Raw genomic sequence first — 25600 nt, 5'->3', positions numbered from 1 at the left:
GTTTGTATTTGTTTCTTTTTTTTCTCATATTTCTCTCAATTTGGGGAACACGATTATTTTTATAAAAAAAAAAGTAGAGCAAAAACAAATCATTTTCAAAACAGATCAAATAACTAAAAGAACAAACCTCAAAGTTCCTCAAAACGGCCCCGTTTTTCTTGATGTTTTTGCGTTGCAGTGTGCGTCGTTAATGACGACGTCTCATTTCGCAACCTCGCCCTCTCAAGTGACAGGAAGCAATTCTCCGAAAACACAATCGGAATTTGCTTGTGCAATATGTTTTCCTCCCTTCTGGTTTGCGGAGGCCTCCTCACTTTTTAATATATTTAGTCGTCTTCTATTTTTGTCTGTCGGCTGGATGATGCTTGCTTTCGCTTCACTCCTTTTTTTTTTTTTTTTTTTTTTGTCTGAGTCTGCACTTCTGCCCCTCGGTGGCTTTGGATAGGACGTGAGGAAATAGCTGCTTGAGAGAGACATATTGTGGAAAGTCTGGCGCTGTCTGTTTAGATGGCGCTAAACACACTACGAGTGCGCCCGCGCACGTCGTACGGCGCTACCGATTCCTTGATTCCAGCAGTGTGCCCGAAGAAATCCGGCAGGCGTGTCCGTCATGACAGCATGCACCAAAAAATCATTAGCGGCCTGTGAAACATACAGGTTGGCTGCCATTTTGGTTTGAATGTGCAATTTTTTAGGCATTTCAAGAAATTCACCCGTTGCGGTCAGTCGCCACTGGGGGGCACAAGTCAGTAAAATGAGGCATTTGAACTACAAGAGAGGTTTTTTTTTTTTTTTTTGGTGCAGATTCCGATAACTGTCTGAAAACAAATCCTGATAACCGATGAATCGGCTGATTATTTAAAAAAAAAAAAGAAAGAAGAATCATGAATAAAAGTTGTAATATCACCATTCACCACTAGATGGCAGACATGGCCTGGTTGTGCTTACACCGGGTCGTAAACGTGTGTAAGCCGAATATTTTTTTTTTGCGGATTTGGATGATATGCAGGAGAAACAAAATACCTCAATGACTATGTTTACATCCAATCAATATTTTTTTTCAATATTTTAAAACCCGATTATCGGGTTCTTAAGAGCACGCATCCGTGTATTTTGTCCTGTTAGAACTGATGAAAAATAGTGACGACCCCCCCCCTCCCATGATGCCCATCCCTAATGTAAATAGTCAGTGGGCCGGATGAAAAAAAAAAAGTTTGCCTCCCTACCCTGCCGCCAATTGTAAAGAGAAGCCAAGTCGATTGTTGTCGTCTGCCCTGCCCTGCTCTCCCTTTTGAACCCGATGCCCTCGCCGCCAGGGGCATGAAGAGGCAACGTTCAGCCAGGCGAGTGGGGTGGAAATACGAATGACAGGAGGAGGAAAGGTAAACAGGAAAGGGAAAAAAAAAAAAAAAGTGAGCGAATCACACCAAGCGTGTCTGTTCGTGTCTGCCGCGCTGTGGGCGTGGCAACTTCCTCTTTTCTCGCCGCTGACCCCCCCCGAGCGCTGCCGCCGAGTCGCTTCGGACCGAGCGGCGGCCGCGCACTCGGGAAGTTTGCTGGCAACGCTTTGGGGGGCGAGCGGGGCGGATGTTGGGGGCGAGGAAGAGGAGGAGAATGCTGCCTCTGTTTTCATGTGTGAGAAAAAAAAAAAAAGGGTTGCATTTTCCAGAAGGGGAGAGGGAAGAAAGGGAATCTTTTCCAGGGATGAAATTCCTGGCTCGCTTGACGTTCAGGGTACAGCTGGGGATGTTTGCCCTCCTCCTCCTCCTCCCCTTCCTCCTCCTCCTCCTCCTTCTCCGTCGTCTTCTCGTCTTGCTCATCTTGTTTTAATTCCGCCCCACAACAGTTAAATAAAAGTCCACATGCCGGCATTCTTTTTAAAGTGTATCAAACTTAACAAGTATGGTGCTGCTTAACTCTTTTTACGCCACAAGAAATTCATTTTATAAAATAAAGAAATAGATAAATAATGACAATTTTTTTTTAATATGTCTTACAAGGAACCCAAGGAGGCCTTTTTCTGTTTCTGTGTCATTGTTATTCCAAAATAATTTTTTTAATGCACATTTTCAAATGGACATTATTTGGTGTATATTGGAGGATATGCAAATCATTTTTTTGCTCAGTAGTTGGTCAAATTTGCAGTATGTATACAAATAAGAATTATTTATTGATTCTTTTGTGTACTCTTGTTTTATTTATGTATAAATGGTGTTTGTTTGTATTTCAGCGGGCGACATTTTGTCATGTATAACGAGACTGTTTTTTTTTTTTTTTTAATTGAAGGTATACCGTATATTCAATTGAATAATTACTCCCCTACATCATCATAACATCAATGTTGTTTAACTTTTGTTAATAATAATGATTATTTATCATTATTATTATTGCGTACTATTTTGAGGATTATATTTGTAACTTTTTAGTGCTTTTCGATTTTTTTCATATTTAATTCTTATATTTATTATTATTATTATGTATTTTTTTTAAAAGCATTTCTTATATTTGAACCTTTTTTTTAATTTTAATTTTTTTTTATACCCCCTTCCAAATCTGACGCGGTATATTGATATCAAATGTCCCAGCTTTTTTGTGCTTTTGGGTCAGTCCAAATGATTTGAATGTAAAAATGTTTTCACAACATGAAAATGCCACACCCCCCCCAAAAAAAACAAAAAAAAATTTTGTGGCTTCTTGACAGTTCCCACATGAAATTGTTTACATCATGTAAGCTTTCAGTTGGCCTGATTGGACAAAGTGTGTGTGTGTGTGTGTGTGTGTGTGTGTGTGTGTGTGTGTGTGTGTGGTGTGTGTGTGTGTGGTAAGGAATGTACTTTTTTGTTGTTGTTCCCCAGTCGCCCTTGCAAATATAATCTTACACATCATCTATGCTGTACATGCTGAATGTTGGACGGCAGGCGGGGGGGGGGAGTATTCTGGGAAAGTCCCTGCTCAAGTTGGACTTGGATCGACTCCATCACGATGAGGCTTTGGGAGTCTCTCGGACGAAAAAAAAAAAAAAAAACAAAACCAAAAAAAAAAAAAAAAACAAGGGACAAATTGGCGATGTGAGAGTGGAGCGGACGCTCGCCTTTGATCAAACTGGGAAAACCGGAGCTGTAAAGTGCTTGTCAAAGGGCCGTGACTCATCCTGAAGGAATGGAGGGAGGGTGCGTGGTGGTGGTGGGGGGTGGGGGGGTGTACAAAAGCTGCTCTTTTTTTACTGGGTCAAGGTTTGAGGAGGAGAAGCAGGAAACGATTATTGGACTCCGCCGAGTGTGTTTACTCGCCGACAGCTGTTGCGCCTCCTCGCTAGACGCGCCCGACTGATTAGGGAATGGATATAATGAGTCATAGGCCGTCTGGATCCTGTACGTTGGGGCGCGCGGCGGCCGTGTCACCGGTGGGCAGCGAGCGAAGTGCCCCCCCCCACCCCCCTTTCGTATAGCAACACTCGAAACGCACGACCAAAAGAATGACAACTTGTGTCGTCAACTAAAGCGACATCGTCTTACAAAAGGCTGTTAGCTCAAGGCTAACGCACTCTCCAAAACGTCACGGACGAGCGGATGAAACTAGCATTAACGTTGTAAGGTTTTAACCGCAAAGTGATGGATGATCGAGTAAAAAATCGGTGCAGTAACTAACAGACAATTTGCCAATGTTCATACACGGCATGCATTCTTTATCCTCTGGGAAGAACGACTATTATTACTGGCGCTCGCTAAGCATTTGTGTGTTCCCGCTGTTACCTTATGAAAAGTTGACGTTTTACAAAGAAAAGTTGGCATTTTCTATTCTATCAATGGAAAAAAAGTCATTTTACAATAACAATGTAAGATGAAAATGCAGTCACAAGTTGTCATTTTATATTGCATTTTTTTTTTTTTTTTTTTTAACGAACAATATGACGAAAGAGTCATTAGTGAAAAAGGCATACCATAGTTCCGAGAAAAACGACATAGCTATTAGGAAACGTTAATAAAGTTATATTACGAAAATGTAGGTTGTGATCGTGTGAGGAAAATTTTTTTGATACGAATAAAGTTGTAATTTTACAAGTAAAAAACTTAATGAAAAATTATTTTTTATCAGAAATGGTGTAGCTGTTAGAAGAAGTGAGCAATGGGAAAAAAATATTTTACGGAAATTAAACCTACAATTTCATGACTATTTTATTTATGATTTTCAGGAATAAAGTCACTCAAGAGAGTTTTTATTTTATTTAACGAGAATAAGAAATATTGAGAATAGTTTTTACAAGATATTCGTTAGAATAAATTTGCGCTGACCAGCAAAAGTTGCGACAATCAGCACAAGCATAAAGTTGTAATTTCCCAAAACAGCATTTTACTTAAAAACATTTTTTTTTTTTAAGATTTCCGACTACGTGACAAGAAAAAGTAAAAATTTAACAAGAATATTTAATATTGAAATGAGCAGCATCCTGTCACAACTAAATGAGAAAAGTCCGAATATTTGAATGAGAAAAAAAGTCACGATTTTTACGAGAAACACGGGGAAAAAAAAAAAAAAAAGGCGATATAGCAAGAATCAGGCAGAAGTCCGTTTTTCAATATTGTAGCTACTCAAAAATAAACGCAACGTTGTCATTTTACAAGACAAAAGTTTCCTCCGAATTTTTTCAAGAGAATAATCCCGGGCAAATCCCCACGGCGCGTGTGTGCGTTGTTCCAGGTGCGTCGAGTGTGATTTGTCGGTGTAAAGTACGCAAATGTCAGCGTGTCCCAGAATTCAAGTGTTTGCGCGCGTGTTTGCGTGTGTTTGTGTGCGTGTGTCAGCGTGACTCCTTCAAAAGTTTAGACACAAGTGTCCAGGTGTTGCGCCGCTTTTGTCTACTTTTTTTTTTTTTTTTTTTTTCTCGCAGACATGTTTGTCTTGGTGTATGAGCGCCTTTATGTGTAATTGTGTACACATCTGTGTGTGTGCGCAGCTGGTCTGCTGTGTGTGTGTGTGTTTTTTGAGAGAACAAAGCAGAGCTGCTGAGTCCCTCCAGACATTACGTTTCTCTACTCTGGAGCAGATCCAGCAGCAAGTAGGTCGGTCTGCAGTAAGCCTCCTCCTTTTGGGGGAGGCGGGGTCAGAGAGTTGACCCCCCCCCCCCACCCCACTCCCCCCCCGGGCGATAGGAACGTGCTGGCATTTTTTAAAAGGCGTCAACGCTAATACTTGACATGCTAATCAGGGTTGCCCCCCCCGATTGGATCACGTGATCGGAATTTGGGGCCGATGACAAATTTTCAGCTGATTGTTTGAAAAAGATTTTTTTTAAATTCCCTTGCTACTGTTGGCCGGCTTTGGCAAGTCCAATTTGATGTATTTTATTGTAGTGTAAAAAAAAAAAGTAATAGTAATAGTAGTAAAGTAAAATTATACTACTATATTTTGTTCACTTGATTTGATTTTGGGGCGTGTGAAATTTGGGAGACTTTATGCTGATTTTTGCGGATGTTTCTGGCAGGGGCGGAGCCAGAACGTGGCTAATGGGTGGGCCTGGAAAAATCAGGGCGGGCCTGAATGTTTCTCTGATTTCCCACAATCCTCCAGTCCCGACACATCGTATATTCAAAGAAAATGACAAACCGAATAATATGGAGTTCAGGTCTTCCTTGGACAACCACAATTATGCCATTCTTATTCAATCATTTATTTATCTCAAATTCTGCTTTTTTTTTTTCTATTTTTTTTTTTTAAATTATCGCTTGGTTTTTAACTAGTAATTTTCCTTTTTATCACATTTGTTATTTTAGCTTTTATTTTCAAGTATATATGTTTGAGTATTAAAAGGAAAAAGAGGGAAGCCTTATACGTCTCCGTATAGCTGCAATTTCCTGAACCGCACCTCACTGACCTTATACTTCCCCCAGAGGTCAAATGTGTGGAATATGAAAAGCTCACATCACATCATATTCAGGTAATAAACTTCTTGACTTGTTCTGCCTTTCATATAAAACAGACGGTTTCAACCTGAGTAAACACAGGTTGATTTCCTGAGAGAGGACCTGCGATTCAATTACAGCGGATATGACTTTTGCTGGTTCAATACAAAAAAAAAAAAAAGCAAAATCCTTAAACTCGATGCAGCTTTGCCTCTTCAAACGCAGTGCGGAAATAAAAATTTACATCCGTTTGCGTGGTAATTGTCCCCCCCCCCCCCGGCTCACAGGAGCGCCACTCACTGCTCGGCTGCAACCGGAGTCTCGGGAAGTCCGCCCGGCGACCGACTGCCGGTGACCGCAGCGATGAGAAGATCGGTTTTTATAGCGCACTCGTTCTGCTGATTCAGTCGCTGGGGGGGGGGTGAAACGCATTTCGCTTTGGTTCTTTGAAAATGAGTAATCATGCTAAAATGTCATACGAGGACACACTCAAAAGACCTTCTGTGTTGCTTTTTGCAAAATCAAGCCATATGGCGCCCAAATGGAATGCATCTGGAAAGTCCCTCGTCACATTTTTTTACAATTTTTTTTTAGTTACACTGAATTCCAATGGCCCAAGAAACGTCCACAGTAGTGAATGAGTTGAAAGACAACTTTCAATTTAGTAAATTCCTGGTTTGTTCATCGCCCTCGCGACCCTAATTCAGGGATGTCGCTATAGAATATTTTTAGAATCAATCAGTGCAACAATTAAGCTACAACGAATCGATCAACATTTTTTGCCGATTTTCTGACAGTATGGACGAAAGCACCAACTGGATCATAATGCATTTGTTTGTGCATTTTCTCAATTTCAAATAAGTCCTGTTTTTAATAAAGGATGGAAATGATTATTTTTTTGCCGATTCCTCAATTAATCAACAAAAGAATCAGCATATTAATATCAATTATAAAAAAAAAATCTGTCTGCTTCAATGGACTACAAAAATCTGCGAATAATTACTGTTGAGAGGCTGAAATAAGAAAAAATTAAACGATGACTCCAAACAATTAATCACTGTATTAAATTAGTTGTCCACTAATTTGATAATCAATTAGTAGTGAAATAATCGAGTAATTTTGACATCTTTGCCCTGAAGTCATTGAGGATGCTCCCTTTGTGTTGCCTTCTATGACGCAGTTTTATGTTATGAAAGCGTGTCGGAAGCAGAAATGTGCTTACACATACCTTACACACACACACACACACGCACACACACACACACACACACACATAGCAGGTAGCCTTCCACTATTGGTCTTACTGTAAGCACCCTTCTGCAAAATATGCAGGTTATGACTTACATTCCCAAGCAAATCAGCGATTCGCTCGGAATACATGCCGACTGCCAACTTGGCTTAAAGAATGAGGACAAAAAAAAAAAAACGTAATCGCGCCTGTTGCTAGTTTCACGCACGCTCTTTTGCATTGTTACCCGGGGCAGTGGCCCGCGCAGGAAGTCCCCCGCTTCCTCCTCGGCTGCCCCTCCCTGCCACCGAACCCCTCCCAAACTCACCGGATTGCGTCGCGTGTTTGACCTGGGATGTGGCGCTAATATTTTGAAGTTCTCTCCCGTATTTCCTACTGAGGGTTTATGTGTGTGTGTTCTTGTCTTCCACGTTAAGTGTGGCACCACACTTGACCTCCCACCTCTTATTGACGGGACACATTTTGGGCTGGCCCACACCTTCGCTGTTTGCGAGGATAGAGACCAGGCCGGCCCTGGAATACTGAAAAATCTGTGTTTGATTGACGTCCATTAAAAGCATTTTTTGCGGGGTAATTCCCCAACATTAGTCAATGAAACGCTGGCAAAAAAAAAAAAATGCTGATAAACCTTCAATGTTGTCTGCCCTCCATTAATTAAAAATCAAAAAAATAATAAAATAAAAACAATCCTTTAATAGGTAAATTAGGGGTTCCAAAACACAAGTATGGTCGAGTGTACGAGTGTATGTGTTCTCGTTTTTCCCCTTAAGTGTGACACTATCTTTTACAAGAAAAGTACTAGTGGCCGTGTGTGTATGATTTTTGTCTTTCTATTTCAATGCGCCACCACCTTTGACATCCTACCTTTTTATGGAGGTGACATTTTGGCCGATCTTCCTATGTGTGTTGTCCTTGCAAGTGTGTTTGTGTGTTCTTGTATTTTTATTTTAAGCGGCACCTTCCTTGACCTCCCCTTTTATTGAGGGGACAATTGCCTTTGCTGAGACGTTTCGGCTGGTACACACAAGACAAATGCTAATGTGTGTTTCTGTGCATGTTTGAATTCTCGTTTGTCTGCTTTAGTGTGGCACCACCTTAGTCATGATAAAAAAAAATGCCCACCTTTTATTCACCTAACCTTTTAGTTGGTCCACACATAAAACACACAAGTGTTTTACCTCTGTGTGTGAATGTGTTCTTGTATATTTATTTTAGTGTGGCGCCACACTTGACACCCCACTTTTTACTGAGGGGACATTTCTCTTTGTAGGACACTTCGGCTGGTTGACACAAGAAAAACGCTAGTGTGTGTGTGTGTGTGTGTGCGCGCGCACGCAGGGGAAGCAATCGTGGGAGCGCCTTGGGTCTCGGGGCTCAGAGGACAGATAACATGACACCGCTGACGCTTACATAACTTCCAGGCAATGCCACGTCACAGCTGACACACAAACACACGCGCGCGCGCACACGCACATACACGGTTAATTGGACTGAAAGGTGCTCATCGTAGCACTTTTCTCGGGTGCACCAGCAAAAATGCCCCCGCAAAGAAAAAAAATATCCCTAAATTAAAGGTGGGACGTCAAGAGTGGTTCCACACTAGCATAGAAAAACAAGAACACACACAGTTTAACCAAATTAAAAGTGTCCATTGTAGAGTTTGGTCCCCAGAGAAAAAGAGGAGATCTCGAGGGTGATCACATACTACTACAGAAAAGCAACACACACACACACACACAATACGCTTTCCCAATCGAGTCTCCTCTCCGCTCCGTCTGGTCACCACATGTGAAGTGCAAAAAAACAAAACAAACATCTTTTTGTCAAACGAGTAGATGTCGTCGAAAGTATTGTGAGCGTGTGTTAATGCGTTGGTTGCAGACAGTGTGAGGGTCGTTCTGGGTTCCTGTGTGTGTTGTGACTTTGGGGCCCACTGGCAGCTGGCTTTGACAGCTGCATCATGGGAAACATCTGATGAAATGTTACATCACTTCCCCCCTGTGTGTTTTTTGCGTGTGTGTCAATGTATGGAAGAAAGAAGTCGGGCAAGATCGCAAACGCGTTCCTTCCGAGACTGTAAGGTTGAATGCATGACACGTGTAGCGTGTAGATGTATGTGTGTGCGTGGGTGCTTGCCAATAAAAGCAAAAATGCTTAAAAAACAAAAAACCCAAAAACTGAAACTACTAGGGATGTCACAATATCGGCAAAATATCGTGATATCGCGGTATTAAAATTGCCACAATATATCGTGGTCGTGGTGTCACGATATTAATAGCAGCAAATCTGTTTAAAAGCCCAAGTTGTTTTTCCATTTGTGCTGTTCCAGCACCCTCTGGTGGTTAGTTTATTAGTGCGATTTAATTTGATGCCATTTTTCGCCACCTATAATGGATGGACAGATGTTTAAGATCCACGCTAATCGGCAGATAAAGAGGAACAGAACACATCGGAGTTCCTCCGCAAATTGACTCGATTCACAATGTGTGCGTGCATTAGCAAGTACGTGCCTCAATATTAGCTGATCGGTCATTATAGGTCATCTATTTCTTTGTGAATGTTGTTATTATGTAAAAAAAAAATATTTGAGCCGATATTTGGCTTTTCGACGAATATTGGCATCTGCCTTTTTTAAAACTCTGCTGGCCCACAATAAATCAATTTAAAACTGTGGAAGTCAAAACAAAGATATGTGAAAGTTTTAACGTTTCTGTCATTTAAAAATTTTTAAATTTACTGTAGAAAACCACATGGCGCTATTGTTTAAGTTTTCATTTATCCTTTTGAAGACATGCTGACAACCCCGGGTGCTCCCTGAATTTTTTGTTAGAATTTTATAACAGAGATGTATATTGTTAAAAATTTCTTGAAATAATAATAAAAAAAAAAATAAATGAAAAAAAGTCAACATTATGCAAACCTGAAACATTGTTCAATAAACATGCTTAAAGAGTAATTTTTACTTTAGATTTTGGTGCCAATATTTTCCGTTTGACTCCAAATATCGGTTATCGGCCTCCTTGACTACTAATAATCGGTATCGGTATCGGCCCTGAAAAAAAAGCATATCGGTCGATCTCTAGTTGAGACATGTCTCATTGATGGCGTTGCCTGCGGAAGTATAGCCGAATGGAAGTGTGACCGCCGATTGACGTCGCCGATTGACGGACATGCGGACGGCTCGCTGATGGATCCTCTTGTCGGGCTTACCGACTAGCCGTGCGGAATTCCATTCAGATTAGGCACGGGAAGTTGTGACGTCACGTTGGCGTCGGGCGCATCGCGCAAGCCGTTTGCGCGCGCGTACGCACGCACGCGCGCGCGCGTACACGTCCGTACAAGCGGTCGATTATTCGCAGCTTTCCGAAATGGCAGGCATGTGGCTTACAGCTGTGTGTGTACGTGAAGGGCAGCTCACAAAGAGTGTCTTGTATTTTTCCGGGGGGGTGGGGGGGTATTCGGGCCATTTGGGTCCAGTCTAGGGGGCCGCGGATGGGAATGTGCGTGTGTGTCAAGAAACGCCGCTATTTGCCGAGCACAAGGCTATCGGCAGCAAAGTGTGCTTTTTGGGCCGGCGTGCGCGTCAGCTTCTCCTCAATGCCGACTTTCATACCCGTCGCGGCGGATGGCGGGTAGACGGGACTGAAGGAGGTCTGTCTGCGCGCTTACCTGTGACCTTCTCACCACACTGACACACTTAGGGCGCACACACACGCTACCCCTGTGTGTGTGTGTGTGTGTTCCACCTGACTGGAAGTCGGGCGGGGCGGGGAAGGAAAGAGGGCATCATTTGGGGGATGAAAGGGAGGAAAAGATGGGGGGCCAAGTGAGTAATATTGGAAGGATGTGACTAAAGGCCGGAAGCGTAGGCAGGTCATTCCTGAATTTAGGAACCGCCACGGATGTTGGAAGTGCACCGTGCGGAGTTATTCCGGCGACGTCTAAATATGTAACAGTGTTAATGCTGAATTGTTGTCAACCTGGGAGCCACGTTTCCTATTTCCCAAGCCACTTTTATAGCATTTAAGAGCAAATCAGAAAATGTGTATTGGGGATGAACAATTCATCGAGTCAAATCGACATTTGATTTTTGAATCACAGAGGCTGCATTTTGGAAAAAAAAACCCCAAAAACTTTGCTTCATTTGAGTTGGTTGGTACGGCTTTATTTTTATACCTGTATGCATATTTTAGTCGCTTATTATACAGCGTCTACAGAAGACAAAGTATTTGTTTAGAAAAAAAATCTATCTTGATTATTGAAATGCAGATAAGTTATTTGCTTGTGTCTGTACAAATAAATGAAATGATTTTGAAAAAACATGGGAAACGGACCTTGAAAAAAAAATCGCATATCTCAGAAAAAAAGTCGCATATATCACAGCCACAATATGGAGAGACTAAATTCTCAAATTGATATTTTTCTAAATCATTCAGCCGCAACGTATCATATTTCATGTGTTCTGTGAAAAACACTTCTGTCCATTTTTGCAAAAAAAGATGCAATTTTCACATTAATGCAATGTCTGTAACTCGGGCACGCCATTCACGAAAAAATTAGAAAATTGAAAAAAAAAAAATGGACATCAGTGTTTTTCACAAGAAAGCGACGAAATCTAACTACACTTGCTTACGCGTTGCATTTGAGGGCAACTTAAGAAACTAAGGATGAAAAAAACAACTGCATGCACAAGAATGAAGATAGTCAAATTAAATCACTACTGCATAAAATATGGCCACAAAATGTCACTTATCTTATCTAATGTGTTCTATATGGGGAACTAAGCTTGAAATGTGGTGGAGAAACTTTTTTTTATTTTAGTTGTAGATTTAAATAAGAAAATTAAACATTTTTTTGTAAATTTTCGGAACGTTTTTGGTAAATTCGTGTAAGGTTTTAGGTAAATTTGCAAAAATGTTTCACAAAATTTTCTTGAAAAGTTCAGATGGGGACTTTTCTAAATACTCCAAAGAAATATGCGATGCAGTGAGAATCGTCAGACTTGATGTGAATTCCTGGGCCTCAATCCGGATTTTGCAATAAATCGGAACGGCGCCGTATTCCATTGCTAACCTACACTAAGGCAGTAGTGAAGTCATAATGGCATTAAATGCTTTGATGAAAAACACTTCTCGGCTCCCCCTTTGTTTCCTACCTGTCCAGGACCCGCCCACATTCATTGCTTTAAAAACCCCACCAAATTTGGGTTGCCTTCGGCGTCTGCATTCCCGTCGTGATTTATTCCCTTCAGCGTTCCCGACTGCTTCCCGATGACTTTAGCAGCCTCCGTCGCACAGAATATTGGAGGAGGAGCTAGTCCGTGTGTTCAGGCAACGACGGAAAAGTCCACATAGTTTTAAATCTGTTCCTTCTATTAAATCCTTGCGCCGTTTTTTTGTTTCTCATAGGACTCGAATACAGCGGCAGTGCTCGAACCTTTTTTTTTTTTTTTTTTGCCCGGATACTGCAGACTCCACACGAATCCGTAAATCGACTTGGAAGCCACTCGGACATCATTGTGCGACATCGAGCTGAGCGATACGACGATATATAACAATCGGCGAATATTAACAAAGGGCAGAGGAAGGTTGATTTGATGGACAGAAGCTTCCATATGGCAAGTCCAGTGCTAGCAATGCTAGCACTGGACTTTTTGCTAGCTACACCACTCGGGCGAAACAATTGGCGGTTTCGCTGAGTCAGTAATCGCAGCCTCCGTGGCGGCCAATAAGCTACGCTTCTTACAAGTATCGTTCTCACGGAGGGATTTACGAGGAGTAATTAACAGAGGGAAAGAAGGAGAAGCTAACTGGCTAATGTTATCTTTTGAAAGACTGGAATTAAGTGTTTGGGCGATGGAGCGCACTGTTCACAAAAGTTTGCTGTGTGAGTGTATCCAACTTTGAAGTAGCAGGTAATTAAATAGAAATATCTTGGGAGAAAATTATACAAAATGATGCGCGCACACACGCACAGCTAAACAGAAAATGTTATGATTGTTCCGGCATGCTGCGCCTTCTGCCGTGTGGGAGTGGCCGGGAAGGTTAAAAGTCGATTCGTACAGCGCATGCCTTCGCCGAGGCTGAATTAATTATTAAAGGTTTGCAATGAAATAAAAAACACGGGCGTTACGTTTTTATCAGTCAATGTCAGTAGTGACTAACGAGTGTCAATCTTTGCTTAGTTGAGTCAATGTTTATCTTTTTGCAGGTCCTGCCGAGGTCCCCATGATGTCCCCAAACGGCTCCATCCCGCCAATCCACGTGCCACCAGGATACATCTCACAGGTGTGCCAGCTCCTCTTTTCTTGTGCCCCATTGTCTCCTCTCATAAATTGCCATGGATATTGGGGCGGGGGCCGGGGGCTTTGGGAGCTGTACTACTTACCATGAAGCGCAATCGTCAAAAGTTTGGCATCATACGCAAAAATCTCAACACTAAGAAATTGCAACATTGTTTCTCAATCAATGTCAGAAAAAGCCCAGGGCCGAGCACGGACCCTTGAGGCACACCGCCGCAACGGGACGCCGGCTGCGTTACTCGGCTACGTTACTCACAACGACTAATAACCGCTGACCTGTTTTCTGAATCTGAGCCGTGATTGGTCGTTGTGAGCAGGTGTGATGTCATTTTCAGTCGACGGAAGTGACAAAATGGCCGCCCCCGGAGATGGCGAAAAACGGCTGGATTTGGCTGCTTAACTCATATTCATCAACTAGTGGGTCTGCTGGGAACATATTCTAGAAAAAAAAAAGTGTTTGGGTTGATTTCCCTCTTTTAACACATCTAGATAATAAAAAAATAATAATAAAAGCTGCAATCGTCAGCGTGTTCTGCCAACACGATTGGAAAAAGGCCACGTATGAAGGAGTCTTCGAATTGTCCGACTTCATCGGCCTTCAAATGCCACCTCTGGGGAATTTGTTGCGAGCGCGTTCTGTTACGATAAGCGCCCGCCGTCGTACAGTCAACGCAACGGGGGTCCGCCCCCTTTGTTTGCTCAGTGACGAGGGATGTACAGAATGTCTGATTACCTGCAAACAAATGCCATTTACGTAAGCAAACTCTAGCGGGAGGGTCAGTTAAGTCGAGTGTGTGGTCTGCATTTGGGCCGCTGATAGCCAGGTCATTGGCTTGCCTTGTGTGTGCGTGCGTGGGTGGGCCGAGTGTGAGCGGGAAACACTGTCACGCTTACATAAACAGGCCTGATAGGGGACACACACACGCATGCACGCACACAGGGTGTGATTGACAGATGATTTTTTTTTTTTTTTTTTGCTACGCAAAAGGGTTGTCATGGGGTGTGTGTGTACCTTTCAGCTATTTGTGTGTGTATTAGCAGTAAATATTGCGTGAGGTCAGGTCCACATGTAGTCACGCCGGGACTTCGGCCTCTGTAAACACTGAGCCGGAGAAGGGGGGTGCGCGTGCCGGAGGGGGGGGGGGGGTTTGTACAGAGTGGGGTTCGTCTTGTTTTATTTCACCCACTTTTACTCGGGGCGGACCGATTAATCGGCGAATCGGCCAGCTGATTGAATAGGCTGATCATTTGAAACGGGGGGGGAAAAAAATCTGCCGCTTTTTTGCGCACATTATAACATTAGGCAAAGGTAATGAAATTCACCCCCCCCCCCCAAAAAAATTGGCAAAAATCAGCAAATTTTTGTAGATTTTTCTCCCTGTTGTACAGTTGAACAAATAATTAAGGACCATGGTATTAAAAGTCAAATATTCTGCCTATAATTCATACTTTTAATGTTGTGTTAAGGGACCCAAAAAAAAAGTTCTTTTATTCATGATATATTTTTTTAATTAATCGGCTGATTAATCGGCTATCAGAATTTTATTCTGCCAAATTTCGGAATTGGCATGGCCCTAAAAAAAAAAAATCCATATTGGCCGGAGCGTACACACTCATATTCTGGCTCCCCTTTTCAATGTGTTTGTTTTGAGATTTTCAGTGTGTTTGCACGTGTGATGATATTGTTGCTGTGTTGTTGGGATGGCTCCCCCCTCTCCGCAGGGGGGGGGGGGGGGTGTTGTTTTGCTCCCGGCCAGGAATGCGCGGCCTGTTGGAAGTGCCTCAATAGCTGCAATGTGTATGCATGAGTGTGACTGATATGGAACAACAACTATTTCAACGTTTGCACACACACACAGCAGGGACTTGCACAGGAGGCGCAATTAAAAGCAAGAAAACTCCATTCAAAATACATCCAAAACAAAACAATTAAAAAAAAAACAAAACACAAAAAGTAAGTTTAAAATCACTTTAAGAAACTCGGTTAATGGGTTGTAATCTTGCACTTTTTTTTCATTGTGAAAGAATCGAAATTGAAAACAAAATAATGAATTATAACACCCTGGAAAAATGTCACGACAATGTTAATACTTCAATTTTACGACGTCATTTTCCTTCATCCGAAATGAATGTGAAAAATAAACAGTGATTTCATTTAGAAATATTTTCCATTAGAATTGATACAAATCAATGCAGAAAAGCCCATTTCACGAAGTTATTTGTAATTCTGTAGTGTTTATTGTGATACAATAGTCTTATATTACAACTAGAATAAATAAAATAATACAATATAAAAAAATACCACTCAAGCAGTTGAATCAAAAGCAAAATGATGAAATCAATATGAATAAAATAGACTGATATGCGCAACAAAATAAGTCAAATAAATGTTGAAAAAAATCAGCAATCGATTATTATTATTATTATTATTATTATTATTATTATTATTATTATTATTATCCATAAAATTTGTTGAAAAAGATTGATTGACGTCTGATATCAGAACGTTGACGTCCATGCGTTTCCGCCGCAGGTCCTGGAAGATACCACCGGGGTGCGCCGGGTGGTGGTGACCCCCCAGTCTCCGGAGTGCTACCCCCCCTCCTACTCCCCTGCTTTGTCGCCCACGCACCACCTGCCCCCCTACCTGGCCCACCCCCACTTCATCCCCAACTCCCACTCGTTCTACCCGCCCGTCAGCCCCGGCGAGCTGAGCCACCACCAGTACTACCAACACCACCTCCCCCCCATGTACGGCGACCCAGGTAGCCACGTCCCGAGCGAGCACGTGATAAGGAACGGGGCGGCGGGGGGCGCTGGCTGGCGAGCGCCGCTAACTCGCTCGCGCTCTCCCTCCCCAGAAATCATCCCGGTGTACGGCATGTCCAACTTCATCCGAGAGGAGACGTACGGCAAGCCGCAGCCCAAGAAGATCAAGGAACAGAGGCAATTGGAGCGACAGAACCGGCTCAACTCGCCGCCCTCTACGCTCTATAAAGGCAGCCTGGGGACGGCCCACAACGGTTACAGGTGAGCGCGCTTTTAGGTTTTTTATTAATCGTTACTTTTTTTTCTCTCTCCTTTTATTTCTTTTTTTATTGACGTATTTATTTATTTTATTTTTTATTTATTTATTGCGTTTTTGTTTTTTCAAAAATGTTAGGTTCGTTTTTATTAGTTTTAGTGTTAGTTTTTTTAATAAATTGAATATTTGTCAATCGCAAGGCTATAATAACCTAATCGTTTTTTTGTGTGTAAAACACATTGGAGGTTTATCAGCATTTTTTAAAGAATCTTTTTGGTTAATTTAAAAAAAAAAAAAAAAAAAAAAAAAATCCCCAATGCATTTCAATGCCTTGGGTAAAAAATTGGTGGGTCCACTGTCGCTGGATTTTTTGTTTCTGAAAACGGTTGTTTTGGGGAATGCCGGCCAGTGCGAAGACTTTTTAGCACAATTTCACATTCCCAAATATTTGATACATTTGTAAAAAATAATCATAGCAGGCCAATGTGGACTGTATAATAAAAAGAACAAATATTATATCAATATTATAATTACCATGACAGTGTAAGTACTGCATACAATATTTTTTATATTTTTCACCATTTTTTTTTAACAAATAAAATATTTTAAGCAAAACAAATTATTATACAGTATGAATATTGTGGACAATTGTGAATTGAAAGTATTTGAAAAATATTAGTTTCAAAATAAAAGTCCAACACTAAATGAAAAAAAACAATACTACATATTGTGAGAGTCTCTTGCTGCCTTCTGATAACTGCTATCATGCAAATTCTGTATAACTAATATATATATATATATATATATACACTGCATATGTTTTTAAATAGCAGCAAGTCCCATGCACCATCGCTCGGGTCGGTAGGATCGGGCGGCGGAGTCGGCAGTCCAGGCGGCAAGAAACCGGAGAGGCGATTACGCAGCAGTCCGCGGAACGGTGAACCGGAGGCGCACACGCAAGGTAGGACGAAAGCATTTGGTCGTAACATTTGCCGGATGAAAAACTGACACGTTATCGGTTCGCGCATTGTTTACAGACATGTCAAATTTGCCTATTCGGGAGGACGCAAAGCTTCATTCTCTTTGTTTGATGTTTAGCTTGAGCGCGACCTCAAGCTGAGAGTGTCAAAACAACTTGAAGCCTCTTTTGAAAAAGAATTGTTTTGAAAATGACCGAGCAGCTAACTGCTGCTTGTTGCGAAGAGGGAGTTGAGTCACCTGTATGCGTGTGACCGACTTGTGGTGTGACAGAGGAATAACCTCAGTGACCCGACTTGGAACGGCCCTTTGACGACATGAAACGCACCTTTTCTTTCTAGAATGGTTGAATGCATCCCTGGGTGGGGGAAAAAAAAAAAAAAAAGAAGGTTTGTCTGGCTAGCCGCATAGCTGAGGCCGTCCCGGAGCGCTATCGCTTTACCCGCAGCCACAATACGCGCCTTGTTGGTGGAGGAGGGTTCGGGGTGGGGAGGGGGCGGGGGCTTCAATGGCGGTTGTGCATACCTGTGGAGTCCGGCTGGATGAAGGAAACTTTGTGTCATGGAGATACGGCAACTCTGTGTTATCACACACACACAGACACTCACTCACACACATGTACACACAAATGTCATTTGATGTTTGGGACCATACTCATTCTAAAAGCCGCTTGAGTAAAATGAATAACTGCTTTCATCTTTTAGCCAGTTACATTTTTGCTTGAAAGCTTTTCATTTGAAGTTGGGCGGAACAATTACTAAAATTGAAATGGAAGCTGTAATATATATATATATATTTCTGTAACGCGGAAACATGATTCAGGTCAAAATAAGAAAATGAGAAAAAGAGTGCGACAATATAGTGTATTATATATATATATATATATATATATATATATATATATATATATATATATATATATATGTATAATATATATATATATATATATATATGTATATATATATATATGTATAATATATATATATATATGTATATATATATGTATAATATATATATATATATGTATAATATATATATATATATATTAGGGTTTGCAATTTGAATGTAATCGGGTATTTGGTTAAATCCGTAAATTTTGGCTATACTGGACTTCGGAACTATCGGTAGGATTTTGGTTTTATTCCTGTTGAGTTGTGGAAAGTTGGATGAGAACCGATGTTTAAGTTCAAAGAAGCAAAGGAGGAAGAGCGGCAGTGGGTTCGGCGGAGAGGTCGAGCTGCGTGTCATCCGCGATGACACGTGAAAGTGAAAGTTCAAGTTGAGCTTACGGAAAATATTGCCAAGAGCTAGGATGTAGTTGATAGAGCTGAGGCGGAGGGGGGCCCAAGAAAGAGCCCTGGGGGTCACCAGAACAAATGGGGAACGGACGGGATTTGAATGATTTCATTTGGACAAACTGCGTGCGGCCGGACAGGTAACAACCGAACCATAGAACGGGTTGTTGGTGTGTGTGTGTGTGTGTGTGGGGAGGGGGGGGGGTCATCTTTGAGACACATTTACAGGATACAGGTGCTTACAAAATGTGGTCAGTTTGCAGGCAATCGGGAAGACATGGAAAAAAAAAAAAAAAAGAGACGTCACCAAATGGAGTAAAATCGAGACATGATCTCTTCGTGAGTGTACCGGCCCTTTAAATGCTAGCTTTCATTCAAACCTGCACGCCAGCGTACCCACACACCGTCTGTCTTTACACGTGGGAAGAAGACACACGCACACGCACACGCGCAGGGGGCGGGCCTAACAGGGGGAGATTGACAACTCTGCTTGTGAGTCGGGGAAGGCGCACACGTCGACGACGCGACGTCTTGGCGTGCCCTCAGCTGTCTCGGCCCGGCTGGGTCTCAGGGACATGATGGGGATCGGGCACACGCACGGACGCACACGCTCATGTAAGTGAACTTGCTGGAAAGCAATCAAAGCATGGGGGAGTTAACAGTAGGTTGGAGGCGAGAGGAGCTGGGACATTAAAAAAATATATATAATATGGCCCACCAAGCATTTACATTGTTGCATTATTTGTTTTTCTTAAAATTAGTGAAACACAATTTAAAAAAAAAAGCACGTCTCATGAAATAATTGGTTTATTTAAAAAAAAAAAAAAAAGGAAAAATATTTGAATTAGAATGAACAATTTTACACTTCATTTCAACATTTTATTTTATTATCTAAATGATTTGTATTTTTTATTGTAAATGATAAAATATCAGTCAATTTAATGTTTTATTATTCTTAATTGCTTTATAATAATAAATAAAATAATGAAATAAGATATTAAATTCGACAATTTACATATGCATTTAAAATAAGTTTTACTTAATAATCGCTTAATTTGTGTCTTGTAAATGATAAAATAGAACACATTTACATAATTTTTTAAATTATTTTTGTGTTATTACATAGTTTAAGGCTTTAAAGAAACAACTACACGTATATAGATTGAAATAAGTTGTATTAATTGGTTGATTTGTTCATTCTAAATAATAAAATGCAAGATATAAAAAAACAAACGTGCATACATTTCATTTTATTTTGTGAAGTAATTGGTTTATTTATGCAATATAAATGGAAAAAATAACATAAAAATACATTTTGCAGGTAGATTCAAAAATGTATTTTATTAAATATTGTTTTCTATTAAACAGTCAATCAAAATCTAATTTATATGTATTCAATGTTTTATTTTATTAAACTGTTCTATGTTCTATTATAAATAAATGAAAAGATAAAATACACATGTACCTTAAAATGTTGTGAAAATCGATTAATTTCAAAATTTTGTGTTTATTGTAGATGGTACAAGAAAAAACAAAATTTTAATTTTACAAAATCTCATTAACTAAATAAGTGGTTCATTATTTATAAGTAAATTAATTAACATGAGAATGAATGAGCTTTTTTTAATTTTTTTTAATAATTTCAAATATTTTACATCACATTCTGACTTTTACTTTTCTTCTTTCTCACCTCGTCTAAAAATGACCTGGTACATCCGTCTGTTTAAAAAAAAAAAAAAAAAAAAAAAAATCAAACAGCCTTGAAGGAACACAAAAGTTTGCATTCTGCCCATGATGCCCATGGACGGTTGTTGCCAACTTGGCAGCCTAGCTCCGCCCCCCTACCCCGCCCCCCCAGCGTTAAAAGCCAGCTCAGCGAAGACCCCGCCTTCCCCGCCTCTCAGAAACCAACCAAGCAGAAACAGATGTGGGCCCGCCACTCCTCCCGGCATCTCCCTCCCTCCCGCTCGTCTTCCTCCGTCTTTGCTTCCGCACCGTCCACCGCAGATTCCTAGAAACCGGCCTTCCGGCAGAAACCGTCCGGCTCCGTCGCCAAGTTAGCGCGAGGCGTGCGAGCGCAGGCGAAAAGCAGATGTCACCCCCCCCTTCGCCACCGACGAGCTGCTTTCGGAGAGTCGACATTGGAACAGCAAGGTCAAATCCTTTGTTGTGTACTGAAGACATTTGGGTTTCCCGCCAAAAGATAAATATGAGACAAAAGTTGACGATTGCAGCTTTTATTATTATTTTTTTATTATTATTTTTTTTTATTATCTAGATGTGTTAAAAGAGGGAAATCAACCCAAACACTTTTTTTTTTCTAGAATATGTTCCCAGCAGACCCACTAGTTGATGAATATGAGTTAAGCAGCCAAATCCACCCGTTTTTCGCCATCTCCGGGGGCGGCCATTTTGTCACTTCCGTCGACTGAAAATGACATCACACCTGCTCACAACGACCAATCACGACTCAGATTCAGAAAACAGGTCAGCGGTTATTAGTTGCCTGAGCAGGTGTGATGTCATTTTCAGTCGACGGAAGTTACAAAATGGCCGCCCCCGGAGATGGCGAAAAACGGGTGCATTTGGCTGCTTAGCTCTTATTCCACAAACGCCAAATGAATCAGAATGCCTTGATTCAACTCGTGGGCTTGCATAGAACAGATTCTTGAAAAAAATATGTTTGAGCACCATTTGTTTGGAGCCACCCACTTTTTTTTTTTTTTTTTAATTTTAATTAAATGACCTTTATTTCAGTAACATATCATAACTCTGACTTTCAATCAAGCCTGCGAGCAATTGACTTGACCAGACTGTTGCTCTCTTCATTTCCAGGCCTTTACTGCAGCACCTTTCAGTTCATGTCGGTTCCTCCCTTCCTCTTAAAAAAATAAAATGCATTGATTGATTGATTGATTGATTGATTGAGCCGGTCTAAGACCTTCCACTTTTCTTCAAACAAAAGTTTCTGTGTCCTGAGTTGCTTTAACACATCTAGATGTAAGCATCATGAAATAAAAGTGACAATTCTCAACTTTTCTCCAGGTCGCTGGATGATTGTGCAAACAGGAGTTTTGGTCATGTATTATTTACTTGGTAGAAGAAAAAAAAAAAATATATATATATATTTATATATTTATATATTCGACGCTAAAGAACCGATGTAATTATAGAGGGCACTGTAGATATCCGATCCCATTCTAAACAGGAAGGATGAACTTTTTATTTGTTTTGATCATTTTTCCACATTCAAACCAACATTGAATACAAAAAAAAAAAAAAAAAATGGACGCTTTTGGGCTACTGACGTTGATTGGTTAACTTTGCAGCAAAGTGACCCTGGTGCAGTGAGAGGGGGGGGAAAAAATGCATTTCTGTGATGGCATCTTCATTAGCTGCACTCACCTTTTGACCAAATCATGACTCATGCTTCCATATTAACATCCAAACGCCCCCCTCCCCGTTGAGCCCCCACCCCCGCCCCCATTCTTTCCCCCTTCCTTGTTTGGATGTGCATTGCCATGGCGATAATCTCATCCCGGGCCGAGTTCTCGCCGCTTCCCACGGCTTCCAAATAGGGCGATGCGGAGGAGTTGGAGGGACGTAGGAAGAAATGACACGGACGACGTGAGAAATATGAAGGGAAAATGATGACATCATGTGTGAGGTCATATGAGGACGGCTGTGCCTGCCAATCACGGTGCAAGCGGCCCGTGTCAAAGGGTACTGCAGCTGAGTTGCGTGCGTGTGAGGAAATCCCGTGGATTTTTTTTTTTTTTGTTGTTCTTTTTTTGGGACTGTGTTTTATTTCAAAGCATCCTGTTTATTTCTCTTACGCAAGGTGGCGGTTGTCACGAACAACTGGCGAGAGGATCCATCGCATTAATCATATGACGCCTACATCGCTGTTGCATGTGCCTGAGCATGCCGGCTCCTTTTTTTTTTTTTTTTGCAGCGGCGGATTATTTTATAGTGGTTTTCTTCATTTCGACTGTGCCGGGTGGCGCTTGTCGTGAATTATTGTAAGCCTTTTATGTCAAGGCTAATTGTTGCTATTTGATGATTTAAAATGAGTAAATGATGACATGTTTTGGGATCATAGTTTTGGGTGGACTATTTATAGAAATGCAACCATAAAGAGTTTAAACATGTTTAAAAAAAGTAGGTTTTTTTCAGAGGATAAAGAATATATACCTGTGAATATTGTTATATTGGCTGTCTGCATGTGTTGCTCCACCATTTGGGTTTAAATAGACGTTTCATAAAGGGTTACAATACCGCGGCTACTGATAAATGTAAATGTGAGCCCGTCAATGTTTTTAGCCCGTCGGTTTTGCATTATGTGTTAGCATGAAGCTAGCATCGGCACTCCTAAAGCAAAGTCGGTTGTTTGTTTTCAGTGTACATTTTCTGCTTAGTTTGGCAGAAAACTTCAGCTGGGAACAGCAATGGACTTTTTGGGGGTGAATTGTTCACTGAAATGATTTGCTAACAACGTAGCTGCTTAAATTTGTTGGTTGCAGAAATTAACTGTAATAATTCCGCCGATCTATCTGTCAAGACTTTTCTGTCTGCGCATTTCAACTGCTTCTTTCTGGGGGATCACCTTGCACCCGCTCTTACATAATTCGGCCCGGGCTGAGCAGGGTCGGATGGGGTCAGGGTTCCGGGGGAACCCAACTCCGGCAGTCCCTCCACGTACGAGGAGAAACGGACACTTATTGGGAGGAAGTCGATCAGGGCGGGGAACGGAAGGGATGCGATGCGTGCACGAAAACAAGTCGGCGACGGCGGATTATTTTTGCGTGGATCTCGAGCGCCCATCCACAACTTGCAGCCATGTCGACTGAAAAATTATCTTATACTGGTATGTTTTTGTTGTAAATGGTAGAATAACAATTCATGCTTAATGGAATTTGGGATAAAACATGAAAAAAGGAATGTTACTGAAGGAAAAATGCTAATATATGGAAGTATAAAATTGTTTCTATACATATCTATCTATACATAGATATATGCGTGTATATAAACATGTATATACATATGTATATATATTTATATATGTATAGAAACACATGTACTGTAGAAATACACAATTACTATATTTTTAAAATAAAATAAGATGTATATTAATATAGAATATAGCCTTAATGTTGTTAAAAAATTGGAGAAAATACAAAGTTCAGCTATTAAAAAATAAATGTAATTGTAAAAAGTATAAAAACTAATCAAAGGTGGAACAATAATATCAATAAAAATGTAGTATTGTTCTCTACGTTATGAGTAATATAATGAGAATAATATAGAAATACATTGTATTACGTTGTAAAAGAAAAATGTGATAATAAATGTGCAAACATTTCCAAGTATTGAATTGACATTAACTGTAAAAAAAAAATGTGTATACTTGTGTAATTTGAATTTTCCAAATCTTGGGATTATTTTTTAAATGTATATGTTATTAAATAAGGAGGGGGCAAAACTGTTATGATAAAAAAAACAAATTATAATGTTGTTAAAGAAATATGAAATCCTCTCTTTTCTTGTATGTGCTCAAATAAATCAGGTAAGGAAGGATGAAATATTTTAAAAAATATATATATATGACTATATTTCATTAATATATATTAATCGGAATAATCGGGTCTGGAAAAAATGTCTTCCCCAAACGTCCTCATGAGTAGCAAACCTTCACCATGACAACCGGCGTTGCAGGTGTGTGCGTGCGTGCTTGCGTGTTTGTATTTGTTTGTGTGTGCAAGCCAGCTGTTGAACACATGGAGTGCACACCATGCAGGCAATGACACGTTTAGTCTTTTTTTTTTTTTTTTTTTTTTTTTTTTTTTGCTCATCCCTCCTTCCTCTCAGCTGAGTGCATTTGCTCTCGGTTGATTAGAGACCTCCAAAGATGACTATCGCATCGCATTTCTTTCCACAGGCTGCGTGTGTGTTGTGTGCGCGTGTGCGTGCGTGCACCCTCAGCTGCATTTTTCACATTTTTTTTCTCCCCCTCCCCCTCCCCTTCCAGGCCTTAAAGGTCTTTTTCTGTCCCGGGCTCAGACAGAATGCAAGCCGGAGCCGCAGGCCGTCATTCTGCAGGAATGTGACCTCCTCTTCTTCTTCTTCGTTTTTTTTTTTTTTTTTTTTTTTTTTTGAATGCATACACACAAACAGAGCAAAATGTGAAAGCCACAGACAGGATGTCATTGGCATCAGTGTCATTCCTGCGTGATGGTGTGTCCATCTTCCAAGTAAAGATGTTTTTTTTTTTAATTCTTCCTTTTTTTTTTTTTTTTATTTCCTCCTGAGTGCAGGAGTCAGTACGCGGCAGGTTGGCCACATGTCGTTTGGAAGTCAGCTGCTGCGTGAGATATTAGTGAATGACTCATTAATGCTATGGGGGGGGGGGGAAAGTAAAAAAATAATTAAAAAAAAAAGCATCATGGCGCGATGATGTCATTGTCTACAATTGACATACAGTGCAGTATTAATTCGTCTTATCTATGGCAAGCGCAGCGCAACCCGACTCTGTTGATGGCACCACAGCGCCGTCCACTGGCCCTGTGGCGAACTGCGGTCAATTCTGCAGCTTCTAAACTTTTAATGACTACTTTAGAAAGGGCCTTTTGAGTTGACTTTTTGTCTGTGCGTTGAATCCCGCATCGGTTAAATCGAGGTTTCGCTGTACTGATGCTAAAAAAAAAAAAAAGGAATAATAATTAAAAAAAAAATTTCCGTCCTTCCTTAATATCGCCATTTCGTGGGGGGAAGATGTTCAGTGGAGCATGTGGTGTTTGGAATTCCCGCCGCCCATATCATCCGGCTGCTGTCCTTTGATGCCATGCCGTTGTT

The 25600-nt window shown here is 40.9% G+C and overlaps 1 protein-coding gene across 7 annotated transcripts in view; it reads left to right on the top strand.

Annotated features, from left to right (window-relative positions):
- The window catches only part of fndc3ba (fibronectin type III domain containing 3Ba), a 99271-nt gene that overhangs the window by 40102 nt on the left and 33569 nt on the right, over positions 1-25600 (top strand). For 5 of the 7 annotated variants that reach the window (XM_086049190.1, XM_086049191.1, XM_086049194.1 and 2 more), the window contains exons 4-7: positions 13360-13436; positions 15984-16215; positions 16312-16480; positions 17306-17436. In XM_086049190.1, the coding sequence (XP_085905316.1) occupies positions 13360-13436; positions 15984-16215; positions 16312-16480; positions 17306-17436 (609 nt within the window). Of the gene's footprint in view, positions 1-13359; positions 13437-15983; positions 16216-16311; positions 16481-17305; positions 17437-25600 lie in introns of those variants that run through there. The other 2 variants (XM_086049196.1, XM_086049197.1) reach the window with 2 other exon arrangements.

The sequence above is a fragment of the Filicampus tigris genome, chromosome 13, assembly GCF_054856515.1.
Source record: "Filicampus tigris isolate MCC_2025a chromosome 13, RoL_Ftig_1.0, whole genome shotgun sequence".
Lineage (NCBI taxonomy): Eukaryota > Metazoa > Chordata > Actinopteri > Syngnathiformes > Syngnathidae > Filicampus > Filicampus tigris.
This window is presented reverse-complemented; position numbering and strand designations above follow the sequence as displayed.